The sequence below is a fragment of the Heteronotia binoei genome, chromosome 8, assembly GCF_032191835.1.
Source record: "Heteronotia binoei isolate CCM8104 ecotype False Entrance Well chromosome 8, APGP_CSIRO_Hbin_v1, whole genome shotgun sequence".
In the NCBI taxonomy this organism is placed as follows: domain Eukaryota; kingdom Metazoa; phylum Chordata; class Lepidosauria; order Squamata; family Gekkonidae; genus Heteronotia; species Heteronotia binoei.
Window position 1 is genome coordinate 106,102,441 of NC_083230.1, and position 14,064 is coordinate 106,116,504.

The 14,064-nt window shown below is 44.3% G+C and overlaps 2 protein-coding genes across 4 annotated transcripts in view; both read left to right on the forward strand.

The window, feature by feature from the left end:
* The window catches only part of CALD1 (caldesmon 1), a 710,639-nt gene that overhangs the window by 389,549 nt on the left and 307,026 nt on the right, over nucleotides 1-14,064 (forward strand). The window lies entirely within an intron of this gene.
* The window catches only part of LOC132576561 (solute carrier organic anion transporter family member 1A2-like), an 83,818-nt gene that overhangs the window by 3,118 nt on the left and 66,636 nt on the right, over nucleotides 1-14,064 (forward strand). For both annotated transcript variants that reach the window (XM_060245817.1, XM_060245818.1), the window contains exon 2: nucleotides 6,483-6,593. In XM_060245817.1, the coding sequence (XP_060101800.1) occupies nucleotides 6,483-6,593 (111 nt within the window). The remainder of the gene's footprint in view (nucleotides 1-6,482; nucleotides 6,594-14,064) is intronic.

Genomic DNA, 14,064 nt, shown 5'->3' on the forward strand with positions numbered 1-14,064 from the left:
AATAGACACGACCGTCGTGTGAATTTATTAATAGTGACCACATCAGGTAGGACTGTATAAAAGCACACAGAGCAATTCTTCCTGCACTTATAGTGCCAAATAGGCAAATGCGTGTCCCTGGGATTCACTATGTTAAGATCAGAGTGTACATGCATTTACCTATTGGGCACTATAAGTGCGGGAAGAATTGCACTGTGTCCTTTTCTACAGTCCAATCTGATGTGGTCACTTTTAATAAATAAATAAATTAATAAAGTATTAAATTCACATGGCATTTACAACAGTATACTAATTGTGAGTCATCTAGGATCATCTATTATCTTCATTACAGTTGTCCTTTATTCTACATAGGATCATCTATGTGACCTTTTAAGATCTGCTTTTTAGAACATTTGTCTGAGTGAAGCTTTAAGTTAAGGAATCACCAGTTGTGAGTCACATGGTTGAGCGTGACTCCTAAGGATCTTAAATATGGCATTATCTATAAACTTCAGTCTAGCAATCAGTATAATATATAAAAGAAGTACACAAACAGCTTCTCCAGAAAGAATAATACTTTATTCTCACATTTTCTACTGTTGTTCCTCATGGTTTGAATGCAGCATTAGATCTGGCCTCTTTTTTGTAAGTTCTATGTTTCTATACAAATAGCATTAAATCAGTTTTATAAGCAATTCTGAGAAAAATCTGTGAAAGTCACTTTAAGACATATAGTTACACTCAGCTGTTTCTATTTAATGTCTGGGTGTGGCTTTAGCAGCATCAGAGAAACGCTATTGCCGCCTAGGAAACTGACTAGCAGACTACCGCGTTATAATTTAATTGAGCATTGGGTGAGTGTGGCCAGCAAATAATTGTACGCAAACAATGAGTATGTTATGTTGAACATTAGAGTATTGTATGTTGTGTGTTTTAGTTCCAGTGCGTCAGACGAAGGCTATTGAAACTCACCAAGAAACAGAAAGTGTGTCACACTTTATTTCAGTCGAAGAAAATTCATCAGCATCACACTTTATTTGGGCTGAAGATGTTGTATCAGCACCTTTTGGGACATTGCAAGATCATAGAATCATCTTTCTCAGTGTGGACTCTTTGCATTGTCCTTTATGAGTTAGTGAAACTCATGTATGATGTTTGTTTAATGTTGTGCTCAGTTGGGAATGAATATTTGCATTATGATTGAAATAGAACATGTGGAATTCACTGCCACAGGAGGTGGTGGCGGCCACAAGTATAGCCACCTTCAAGAGGGGTTTAGATAAAAATATGGAGCACAGGTCCATCAGTGGCTATTAGCCACAGTGTATGGAGCACAGGTCCACCAGTGGCTATTAGCCACAGTGTATGCGTGTATATAACATTTTTTGCCACTGTGTGACACAGAGTGTTGGACTTGATGGGCCGTTGGCCTGATCCAACATGGCTTCTCTTATGTTCTTATGTTCTTAGAGTGAAGTCTTGATAACATATAATTGGGTATAAATTGATATGTGTAATAACAACCAGGGCCGGCGTGTGGGAGTAGGCGGGGTAGGCGGCTGCCTAGGGTGCTACCCCTCCTGGCGGTGTCACCAGGTGCTCCCTTACTCCCCTTGCCCCTTCCCTTTCCTGGGAAGGTGCAGCTCGGATGCTGCACTCTTCAGAGGCTTCCTGAGAAGCCTCTGAAGAGCACAGTGTTTTAGTGCTGCCTGTTTGCTTTCAACCTGAAAGCAGCCACTGCACTCTTTGGAGGCTTCCCATGAAGCTTGTATTGTTCATCTTTTATGACAGCTCCCTTTATATTTGAATCTTTCTTTATTTGGTTGTTCAGCATCTCTAGAAATAAGATGAAAAATAAAGGTGACAATGGATAGCCTTGACTTGTACCTTTCTGGATTTTAATAATGTCTGTTAGTTCGTCATTCACTGTCACCCTTGCATTTTGTGAGGAATAGATTGCTTTCACTACTCTCAGGAAATTCTCACCGCACTCCATGCCTTTCAACTGTTGTAACATAAAATATCAACAAATGTTATCAAAAGCTTTCTCAGCATCCAAGCAAATTAGGGCCAATTGTTTCTCTGGATGTCTCTCATAATATTCCAAAACATTGCAAACTGACCTTACATTGTCTTTTAAATATCTTTTAGGAAGAACTCCTGCTTGATCATAGTGTATTATAGATTGTAAAACTTTCTTCAGACGTTGTGCCAATATTTCAGCAAAAATTTTATAATCCGCATTTAAAAGGGAAATTGGACGATAATTTTTAATGACTTTAAGGTCATTGTTTTCTTTTGGAATCAAAGATATTGTGGCTTCTTGCCATGAAGCTGGTATTTGACCTTCTTCTTGAATCTTTTCGATGAGGCGCTTGAATGGTAGAAGCAAAGAGTCTTCATAAGCTTTATAAAATTCTGCAGGTAGACCTTCTGGACCAGGAGCTTTACCATTCTTTTGAGATGTCATTGCCTCTCCAAGTTCCCTTATTGTTATTGGCTCATTTAAAATTTTGTGTTTTTCCTCTGTAAATTTATTAAGATTATTTTGTTTGATGTATTCTTCTAACTCTATTTTCTGAACTTGCTTCTTTTCATATAATTTTTTATAAAACTGCTCCACAATTTGACATATTTTTTGTTTTTGACTTTTCTCTTAATTGTTCTCATCTTTCAATGACATAATTATTCTTTTGGTCTTCTCTTTTCTCATCCTATAAGCCAGCCACCTTCCAGGTTTATTGGCATGTTCAAAAATTTTTTATCTAGCGTATCTCAGTTTAATCTCCATCTCTTCCATAAGAATTACATTCAATTTATGTTGTGTTTCTTTCACCTTTTTTTGGAATTCATCTTTTGTTAGTTGCTTTTTAAGGTTCCTTTCAGCTTCTCCAGCCTGTGACATTAAATTTTGAAAATTTTCAATTCTCTCTTTTCTTTCTTACTACTATATCTAATTGCAAGGCCCCTATAGTAAGCTTTAGCAGTGCCCCAAACTATTTGCATCTTTTCTTCTTGTGTTATATTCTGTTTAAAGAAATACTCCATTTCAGCCTTGGATTCTTTAAGAAATTCTTCGTCTTTCAAAATTGAAGTATTTAAATTCCATATTTTTCTCTTCCGTAAACTTTTTAACTTTAACATCACTGGACTATGATCTGAAATAACTCTTGTTTGAATTTCTGTGTCAACTAGATCTTTAACCAGACTTGCCGAAAGCCAATACATGTCAATTCTTGACCAGGTTTGGTGACTGGCAGAGTAATAGGTAAAATCTTTAGAATTAGGCTATCTTGTTCTCCATACATCTACCAAATCCATTTCTTCTGCTAGTTTCCAAAAACTTTCTGGCAGCTGAGAACCTTTACATTTCTTCTGTTTGGGCATTTTTTTTCCCCAATTGTCTGTCCAGGGCTGCGTTGAAGTCTCCTATTAAACAATATTCTGCATATTCCAAATTTGTTAATTTAAAATGCAGATCTTGGAAAAATTTCTCTTGGTGATTGTTTGGGGCATAAATATTTGCCAATAAATTTTTTTTATTGTCCACAGTGATTTCCACTAGTAAGATTCTTCCATCTTCAGAGGCAAATTCCAATTGTGGATTGAATTTATCTTTAATGTATGCTGCCACTCCCCTTTTCTTCTTATACTTATCTGTTGCTGTGAATAAGTTACCTAATTTTTTGTTTTTCAAAAAATGTTGATCTTTCGTTAGAATATGAGTTTCTTGTAAACAAATTATATCCATTTCCAATTTTGCCAAATATCTAAATGTCTTCCTCTTTTTAGCGGGAGAATTGAGTCCATTCACATTAATTGAGACTATTGAGGCCATTATGGATTTGAATTATCATTATCTTTTTTATCCTTTTTGGAATATTGCCTTGTATGATATCTCCATGGTTCATTTGGATTTTCTTCCCCAGATGCTTCTCCTCCTCCTTCTTTTCTTTGCCTTCTTTTTCCTTCATTCTTTCCAAAAAGTGCTGCGCTTTGAAGATGGAATTAATCCTATATCTGGTCCCCTGGTATGTAAAAAGAAGGCCCTCTGGCATTAACCATATGTAAGATATTTCTCATCTCAGAAAGTCTCTTAACTCTTGGTATTCTCTCCTCTTTTGTCTCACAGGCCAGGGAACCTCCCTCGGAATTTTCACCATATTTCCAGCAATCATCATTGGTCTGTCTCTTGTTTTAGAATATCATCTTTGATCCTCTTTCTTGTAAATTTCAAATGGTCTTCACTAGGCAGCTTGTTTTGTCTTACATAGCTCGAGGGTACCCATCGAACTTGATCGAATTCTTCTTCCATCCTCTCAGGAGTCACCTGCAAAATTTCAGCCAAGGCTTCACTTAAAATTTTCTATAAATCTTCATTTTTCTCTTCTGGTATGTTTTGAAACCTCAACATATATGCAGCTCTATCTACTTCCAGTTGTAGGAGTCTAGAGTCTTGTAGATTCTGTTCTTTTCCCACATGTTCCACCTTTTGGGTATTCTCTGTCACTTGACCCTCCAGTATTCCCTGAGGACTATTCTAAAGAGATGAGACACTTGTTGGCGCACTTTAACACAGCAGCTGGGATCCTTTTGGCGCAAAGGTGGAAGTCTCAGGAAATTCCCACGAAAATGGATTTAGTGGGAAAAGTTCTGGAAACAGCAGAGTTGGACTTCTTATCCTAGTTGTTGACTGAGAAATCTAAAGAAGAAGCAAGAAAATATTGAATTTAAATTCTATGCCTGGTTAGATAACCAAGACTCTTAAGATTCTCTGATGTGAACTTATTTTTCCTTCCCCCCGCCCCTGTATTTATATTACAAAACCTGTCCCTATTGGGACTGTTAAAATTATTGGATAATTTTAACAAAAGGAGAATACTACAAAATGTGAAATGGATTTGGTGTAGCTGAGACAAAAATGTATGCTAAGAAGTTATTGTAGAATTATGATTTTTGAAAGTATTCTTATGTAAAATAATACCGGAATGTATTGTGTTTTCTATTCCCAATCCCCTATCCCTGTCTTTTTTCTGAAACTAATAATTTTTTTTGATAATTAAGAGTCTGCACACTTAATCATTACACCAAAAGGACAGAGGACTAATGCATGTTTATGCCTTCATATGTTCACTCTGCAAGTGAATATTTGTTAAAGCCCTGCACAATGTAGACACATTCTCCTTTCTCTGTGCAGTAGAGCAGGGAGATAATCCTATTTGTGTGAGGGGTTATAGATTGGGTTATATTTCCCAATTAATCATAAGTAGGCAACTGCAAAACTGACCAAGCAATCTGATTTGGGGCTATCACGACATCAAAGAAGCTGAGCAAAATTGACTGAGTTGAACCTGAAAGCAATTTCTGTGTAAATTCCAGGTGGAATGCTTTGAGTTGTCTTCGCTGTTTTGCCAATGCATATATGAGCATTTGCAAGAAAGCCTAGTATCTGATTAGCAATTTCCAAAGTTGGTGATTGCTAAAGAGGCAATCTCAGGCTTAACCACGAAGCTACTGAAACAGGAAACTTGTACAAGGATAGGCCTCTGATAAGGGAAAAAAGAGAAACTGTCTGAGCTTTATCAGAGATAACAAAATTTTAAGGAGAAAAATGAGAAAAGGGAACTAATCAGCAGATTAAGAGACTGTCAAGCATTGTTTATTTCTTTCTGATGATAGCTATCAAAATATAGAAATGTTACTAACCATGAATAAAATTCAGGCACATCAAAGTAGAGAGCTCTTTCGCTTTTACTAACAAATGCAGGAATGTTCTCTTTGAAGATAAAACCTCCTGGGACCAATTCCCAGGCCAGCCAGGCTTGGACCCAGGAAGCACCAGCCATAATAGAGATAAGAAAATTACTGTGTGAAGTTTCACACGTGAATGTAGAATAGTTTAGAGAATGTAGAATTGTTTATAGAAGCCTTTGATGTGCCATCTTTAAGTATGCATCTCACTGTTATACTGTATCAGTTCCAATACCCAGCTCGGCTGAGCCACATGGATTATCAATAAACCAAACTTTGTTTCAAAAATCCAAGGACAGGTTATTTTGAAATCTCATGCTTGACAGAGACCCTCCTCTGGGAAGCATATTTTAGAAGTTAATGAACATGCATTGCATGCAAGGGTGGGGAGCATATGAAGAGGATGGGAATGAAAGGCATTCCGGAAAGAATGGAAATTCTCGTAGCTTCAGTCAATGACATCAGTCAGGAGTGGGGCTTTTGAGAATTGTCACTGAGTGCTTGCTAATAAAAGTGTATGGAATCAGCAGCTTAATGCATTAAACAGTTAAAAGCTCCAGTTCTGACTTTGTCTCTCATTATTTCGCGGTAAAGCAATTTTGCTTCTTACATGGCTTCTCTTAGTGACCCTGGACTTCCCATCCCAATAATAACCAGGGCTGACCATGCTTAACGTCTGAGATCATTGTCAGCCTGGGTGGTTTCATTAATATCATGAATATCAACATGTTGATTTTGTTTTGTTTTTAAAGGCTGGTGGGAGCAACACAGAAAACCACAAGGACGATCCCATGGCCCATTCAAAGAACAAGGCGGAAGGCGCGAAGAAGCTCGCTGATATTTTTCGAATGTCCAAACTGAAGGTATTGTAATTCTAATTCTAATTCTCTGGTCAATAATAAATAAAACCTTGCAGCTGATTGTGTGGATGTCCCATTAGGGTTGCCAGGTCCCCCCAGTCATCAGCAGGGGATGGAGGGGTAAAGGTTGTCGAATCCAGGCTGAGAAACTCCTGGAGATCTTAGGATGGAGTCTGGAGAGGAGAGGGACCTCAGTGTATAATGCCCAGGGCTATTTTTTGTAGCAGGAACTCCTTTGCATATTAGGCCACACACCCCTGATGTAGCCAATCCTACAAGAGCTTATAGGGCTCTTCTTACAGGGCCTTCTGTAAGCTCCAGGAGAATTGGCTACATCAGGGATGTGTGGCCTAATATGCAAAGGAGTTCCTGCTACAGAAAAAGCCCTGATAATACCTCCTAGGGATATTGAAACTAGGTAATGAGAATATGTTGGATATTGCAGCCCTGCATGCAAGAGGATCTGGGAGGGAAAACATTAAGAGAATTCTCTGTCTTGGGTACACTAGACAGTTGACCCCACCCTCTCATAGGCCGCATATTAAGCCTCTTTGGCCCTTCCTTGCCTTCTGTTTCATCTCCTATACAGGACCTCTCTTCTCTCTCTTACCTGGGCTTGGAGCTGTAGCAAGTTAACATTTTTGAAGTTAATCTATCCACAATAGGTTAAATGTCTCTACATGAATATCTGTAAAATGTGCTTCTATTTTTGTAAGTAAAATGGCCCCGTGGCGCAGAGTGGTAAAGCTGCAGTAGTGCAGTACTGTGGTCTGATTGTTGTATATGTGATCTGAAATGTGCATAATGTATGGTGTTCTTGCCTGGCTCATTGGAACCTGTAGAACTGAGCTTGGGGACTCGGGAACAATGGGCAGTAGGTAGGGTGACCATAATGTCTGAAGGCCAGCCAGGGACACCTCTGGGGGGGGGAGGTAGGGGCGCGCGCGCGCGAAGCGTGCGCGCGCCGCCGGAAACAGGAAGTGACGTCACTTCCGGCGACGGCACTTCCGGTGACGTCATGCCACCGCCGGAAACAGGAAGTGACACCACTACCTGTGACATCATTTCCCCGCGTCACCTGCCAGAAGCGGGAAGTGACATCACTTCCTGTGACATTACTTCCCCCAAATGACATCATTTCCCCCAAATGCCACTGCCGGAAACAGGAAGTGACTTCACAGCACTTCCTGTGACGTCCCCAAAAATCCCCCAAATATCACCGCCGGAAGCAATTTTGTTCTCAAATCCTGTATATACTTCATCAGTATATGGGATAAGGCACTTTCTCAACTGTGCTGCATAATGCAGCCTATTTATTTTGTCCTGTTGGCTCTGTTGGCTCTATCTGCGCCACCTTCATCACTTTCGGGGTGTGGATCCCCCAGTGGGGTGGTCTCGCGACTCCCTCCGCCGGCTGTTTCTGATAGCCGTGCGCCCCCTCTTTCATTTGATATGTGTCCCGTGCGGATGCCACCCTCCCGCCGGGAGATGCCGCAAAATGAGCCCCCTCGAGGCTTATGGCGGCAGGGCTCGGGGGAAGCGAGCTAGACTGCTGTTCTTTTGAGGGGTCATAGAGTGTTTCGAGCCCGTCCCTGTGGCATCGGTCCCATCGTCGTGGGGCCCAGGGGGCCGGCGCAGCGGCACGCTGAAGCAGCCTGTCGGTCACTTCCGGGTTCCTGTCCTGCATCTCGACCTGTGTTATTAGTGACAGGCTGCTTCGGCGTGCCGCTGCGCCGGCCCCCTGGGCCCCACAATGATGGGACCGATGCCACAGGGACGGGCTCGAAACACTCTATAACCCCTCAAAAGAACAGCAGTCTAGGTCGCTTCCCCCGAGCCCTGCCGCCATAAGCCTCAAGGGGGCTCATGTTGCGGCATCTCCTGGCGGGAGGGTGGCACCCGCACGGGACACATATCAAATGAAAGAGGGGGCGCAGGGCTATCAGAAACAGCCGGCGGAGGGAGTCGGGAGACCACTCCACTGGGGGATCCACACCCCGAAAGTGATGAAGGTGGCGCAGATAGAGCCAACAGAGCCAACAGGACAAAATAAATAGGCTGCATTATGCAGCACAGTTGAGAAAGTGCCTTATCCCATATACTGATGAAGTAAATACAGGATCTGAGAACAAAATTGCACTAGAAGACACAAACACAAAGCTCCCTTACACTGAATCAGTGCTTGGGTCCACCAAAGTCAGTATTGTCACATAAGAGAAGCCCTGTTGGATCAGGCCAGTGGCCCATCCAGTCCAACACTCTGTGTCACATAAAAACATAAGAGAAGCCCTGTTGGATCAGGCCAGTGGCCCATCCAGTCCAACACTCTGCGTCACATAAGAACATAAGAGAAGCCCTGTTGGATCAGGCCAGTGGCCCATCCAGTCCAACACTCTGCGTCACATAAGAACATAAGAGAAGCCCTGTTGGATCAGGCCAGTGGCCCATCCAGTCCAACACTCTGCGTCACATAAGAACATAAGAGAAGCCCTGTTGGATCAGGCCAGTGGCCCATCCAGTCCAACACTCTGCGTCACATAAGAACATAAGAGAAGCCCTGTTGGATCAGGCCAGTGGCCCATCCAGTCCAACACTCTGCGTCACATAAGAACATAAGAGAAGCCCTGTTGGATCAGGCCAGTGGCCCATCCAGTCCAACACTCTGGGTCACATAAGAACATAAGAGAAGCCCTGTTGGATCAGGCCAGTGGCCCATCCAGTCCAACACTCTGCGTCACATAACAACATAAGAGAAGCCCTGTTGGATCAGGCCAGTGGCCCATCCAGTCCAACACTCTGGGTCACATAAGAACATAAGAGAAGCCCTGTTGGATCAGGCCAGTGGCCCATCCAGTCCAACACTCTGTGTCACATAAGAACATAAGGAGGGAGGGAGGGAAGGAAGGAAGGGAGAAAGGGAGGGAGGGAGGGAAGGAAGGAAGGGAAGGAAGGAAGGGAAGGAAGGGAAGGGAGGGAAGGGGGGAAGGGAGGAAGGGAGGAAGGAAGGAGGGAAGGAAGGAAGGAAGAAAGGAAGAAAGGAGGGAGGGAAGGAAGGAGGGAAGGAAGGAAGAAAGGAGGGAGGGAAGGAAGGGAAGGAAGGAAGAAAGGAGGGAGGGAAGGAAGGGAAGGAAGGAAGGAAGGAAGGGAAGGAAGGGAAGGGAGGGAAGGGAGGAAGGAAGGAAGGGAGGAAGGGAGGAAGGAAGGAGGGAAGGAAGGAAGAAAGGAGGGAGGGAAGGAAGGAAGAAAGGAAGAAAGGAAGGAGGGAAGGAAGGAAGGAAGAAAGGAGGGAGGGAAGGAAGGAAGGCCACCCCCTCCCGCCAGCCCCCCCCATTTTCGGCCCCCTTACCTGCGGTGAGTCCGGCGGTGACGAGTCCGGCGGCGGAGAGGCCTTTCCGACGCCCTCCCGGGCGGAGGAGCACGGGGGGGGGGGGGTGGTAGAGGCCCGGGAAGCGTCGGAAAGGCCCAGGGTGGTCGCTGGAGGGCCTCCAGCGGCCACCGCGGGCCTTTCCGACGCCCTCCCGGGCGGAGGACAACGGGGGGTGGGGGTTTAGAGGCTCGGGAGGGCATCGGAAAGGCCCGCGGTGGCCGCTGGAGGGCCTCCAGCGGCCACCGCGGGCCTTTCCGACGCCCTCCCGGGCGGAGGACAACGGGGGGTGGGGGTTTAGAGGCTCGGGAGGGCGTCGGAAAGGCCCGCGGTGGCCGCTGGAGGGCCTCCAGCGGCCACCGCGGGCCTTTCCGACGCCCTCCCGGGTGGAGGACAACGGGGGGTGGGGGTTTAGAGGCCGGGGAAGCCTCGGAAAGGCCCGCGGTGGTCGCTGGAGGGCCTCCAGCGGCCACCGCGGGCCTTTCCGACGCCCTCCCGGGCCTCCGCCGCCACCGCCAGGCCCCGTGCGCGGGCGGGGAAGGCAGCGAGTGAGGGAGGGAGCGTCCCTGCGCGTGCGCAGGGCGATCTGCGCACGCGCAGGGTCGCTCCCTCCCTCACTCGCCGCCTTCTCTGCCCGCGTGCGCGGCCCCCGGCTCTCTGGCTGGCTAAACCGGGACCTCTAATGGTCCCGGTATACCCAGCCCGGGAGCCGGGAATTGGGGGCCAGATTCGGGAAAGTCCCGGGAGACCGGGACGGTCTGGCCACCCTAGCAGTAGGATCCAAATCCCTGCTGCCCTGCTCCAGTCACGGGCCCCCTGCTGGTTTGCATGGCCCAATAGCATGCTAGCACGGGAACCCTGAGTGTATATATAAGAACATAAGAGAAGCCATGTTGGATCATGCCAGTGGCCCATCCAGTCCAACACTCTCTCTTTCTCTCTCTCTCTCTCTACACACACACACACACACACATACACAAACTGGCTAATAGCCACTGATGGACCTCTGCTCCATATTTTTATCGAATCCCCTCTTGAAGCTGGCTATGCTTGCAGCCGCCACCACCTCCTGTGGCAGTGAATTCCACATGTTAATCACCCTTTGGGTGAAGAAGTACTTCCTTTTATCCGTTTTAACCTGACTGCAATTTATATTTATTTATTTATTTAATTTTCACGTTTATATCCCTCCCCCCCCCCCCCCCCCGCCGAAGCAGGCTCAGGGCGGCTAACAGCATCATAATGTCAACAATGTCAGATTTGGCCCTCATAACAAATGAGTTTGACATCCCTGTAATGTAAGTGATGAAGACAATAGGATTCCTCCAGGAAGTCTATTGACTTGGAAAGGTTTAACTTTGTTCAGGGCTTTTTTTGTAGCAGGAACTCTTTTGTATATTAGGCCACACACCTCTGGTGTAGCCAAACCTTCAAGAGCTTACATGGTTCTTAGTACAGGGCCTACTGTAAGCTCCAGGAGGACTGGCTACATCAGGCCGTGTGGCCTAATAGGCAAAGGAGTTCCTGCTACAAAAAAAAAGCCCTGACTTTGCTTAAGATTGCAAATAAATACATCAGGTATTTGACTACCATCCCTGCAGACACCAAGATCAAATACTGTATTTTTTGCACCATAAGACTCACTTTCCCCCCCAAAAAAAGTGGAGGGAAAAGTGTGTGGTACATTCTTTTTGGGAATGCTGTTTGGAAACATGACACCTGTAAACTCCACAAGGACTTCACTGCTGCTTTCATTTCAAACAACAGCTTGGATTACTAATGCTGGAAAGGTATTCCAAATGAACTCAGAGGGTTTCTTGTTCTTTAATACAAGCCAAACAAAAACCAGATTGTTACTGATGCTTCCACACAGGGGTGATTTCCTGCTGTGCTCTCATGACTGGTACAAATGTAGAGAGTTTTGAAGTGATGAGAACTCCACACGGGGGCTTTCGCCATTCTTTCCCTCCTTCTGACCCTACCACATGACTGACAATGTGATTTTTATTATCTTTAATTTGGAAAAGAAAATCACTGGTAGTCAGGGCTTTTTTGTAGAAAAAGCCAAGCAGGAAGAAGAAGAAAACTATAGATTTATACCCCGCCTTTCTCTCTGAATCAGAGATTCAGAGAGGCTTACAATCTCCTATATCTTGTGGACTTCCAGGGTTGGAAAATGGAGAGTTGAACTGCTTCTCACAAGGGGAGCAGACTGAGGTCTCTTTTCTGGGTAGAAAAGGCAAATTCAATGCCTGCTGCCTACTTTTCTCAGTCAGAGATTAGTCCAAGGCATGCTTGAAAAATTCTGAGGAGATTTACTTTGGCGGAAGAGGAGTCCCAGAGGGGCTTCTTTGAGGCTTTGAAGAGTCTCCAGCAACGAATTGCATTCCAACGTCTACAGAGGACCTCCAGGGTCATTAAATTAACTTAAACTCACCAGGATCCAAAGCTTCTTTGATCTACTTAACATCTAAATCAACATCAGAATGATGTCTACTTGGATAACTAACGATGAAGGTACAGATTCTTATCTATCATTCCGGGACTAAAATAAGAACTTTATGAAAAAAAGTTAAAAGCTGGCAAGTTAATTATATTATGTCTATATAAAGAAGAAGAGGAGGGGGTGAAATTGGCACTATTGGATATTAAAGAACAGTGTTAAAAGACAGAAAAAACAATTACTGTTTTGAATACCTGCGGTTTCTGCTGAAAACCCCCATTGTCACAGAGTTGTTGATCTGTTGGACGTCACAGGAAGTGGCATAACAAAAACATCACGAGATCTCTCGACCATTGAGAATGGGATTTGATGGCAAGCAAGGCAGGAAGTGGCCATTGAGAGAAGGTAAAATTGCAAGTCAGCCAGCCTACTCTAGGACCAAGAAATCATAGAAAAACATCGGCGGCCATTAAAAGAAGGACAAAGTTTAAAAATTATTTAAAAGTGCACCCTGTGAGGTGGGTGGGGCTGATAGGGCTCTCCCAGAAGTTGTTCTTTCAAGGACAACTCCTGAGATAGCTATGGCTAACCTAAGGCCATTCCAGCAGCTGCAAGTGGAGGAATGGAGAATTAAACCCGGTTCTCCCAGATAAGAGTCCACACACTTAAGCACTACACCAAACTGGCTCCCATTTGCATATTAGGCCACACTCCCTGAAGCCAAGTAAGCCGGAACTGCATTCCTGTGTGTTCCTGCTCAAAAAATGGCCTGCTAGTAGTACATAAGAGAAACCATGTTGGATCAGGTCAATGGTCCATCCAGTCCAGCACTCTGTGTCACACAGTGACCCAGGTGTCATCAGGAAGGCCATCAGCAGGGCCAGAATTCCAGAAGCCCTCCCACTGTTGTCCCCCAGGCATCAAGAATACTAATCCAGACATAATATTCCTTCTATACCTTGTGGCTAATAGCCACTGATGGACCTCTGCTCCATATGTTTATCCATACCCCATACCAAATCTTTAATGGCATAACAGTTGCAAATAAAAATACACAGAATATAAAAATTTAAACATTGGAGATAAAATCAAAATGAAACCGACCTTACAGATGCATTCATACATGGTCAGATTTAAATTGAAGGATGTCAGCCAAAAATTTTGCCACAGCCTCGCTAACCTCCCTCTCAGTATCATTCAATAAATAATAACAGGGGGTCAGAATAGACAAATCTGGGAAGAAAGAAAGCTTACAAAACAAATCTTTACGGAGATTATGATAAAAGGAACAATCAAGCAATATATGCTGAATTGAGTCGGGAATATTCACTCCACAGGAACAGAGTCTGTCTCCTAAAGGGACTCGATGATATCTCCCTTGTAAAACTTTGGAGGGAAATGCATTTAGTCTAGCCAACATAAATGCCCTGCGATGACTTGGAATGGTTAAGTCTGATAGATAATGGGGCATTTTGCCACAGAAAGCATAAAGACCTAAGGAAGCTGGGGAGCAAATATAAGGGTCTGTTGGCCGTAGTTTCATTTCCTCCAACTCCCACTGTCTCAATTTAATACATCTGAAGATATATGACACATCAGAAGTAAAAAAATCATCAGCCTCTATCCCCAACTGGTTAAGTTTGGACATAAGCACTGCTGTCCAGGAT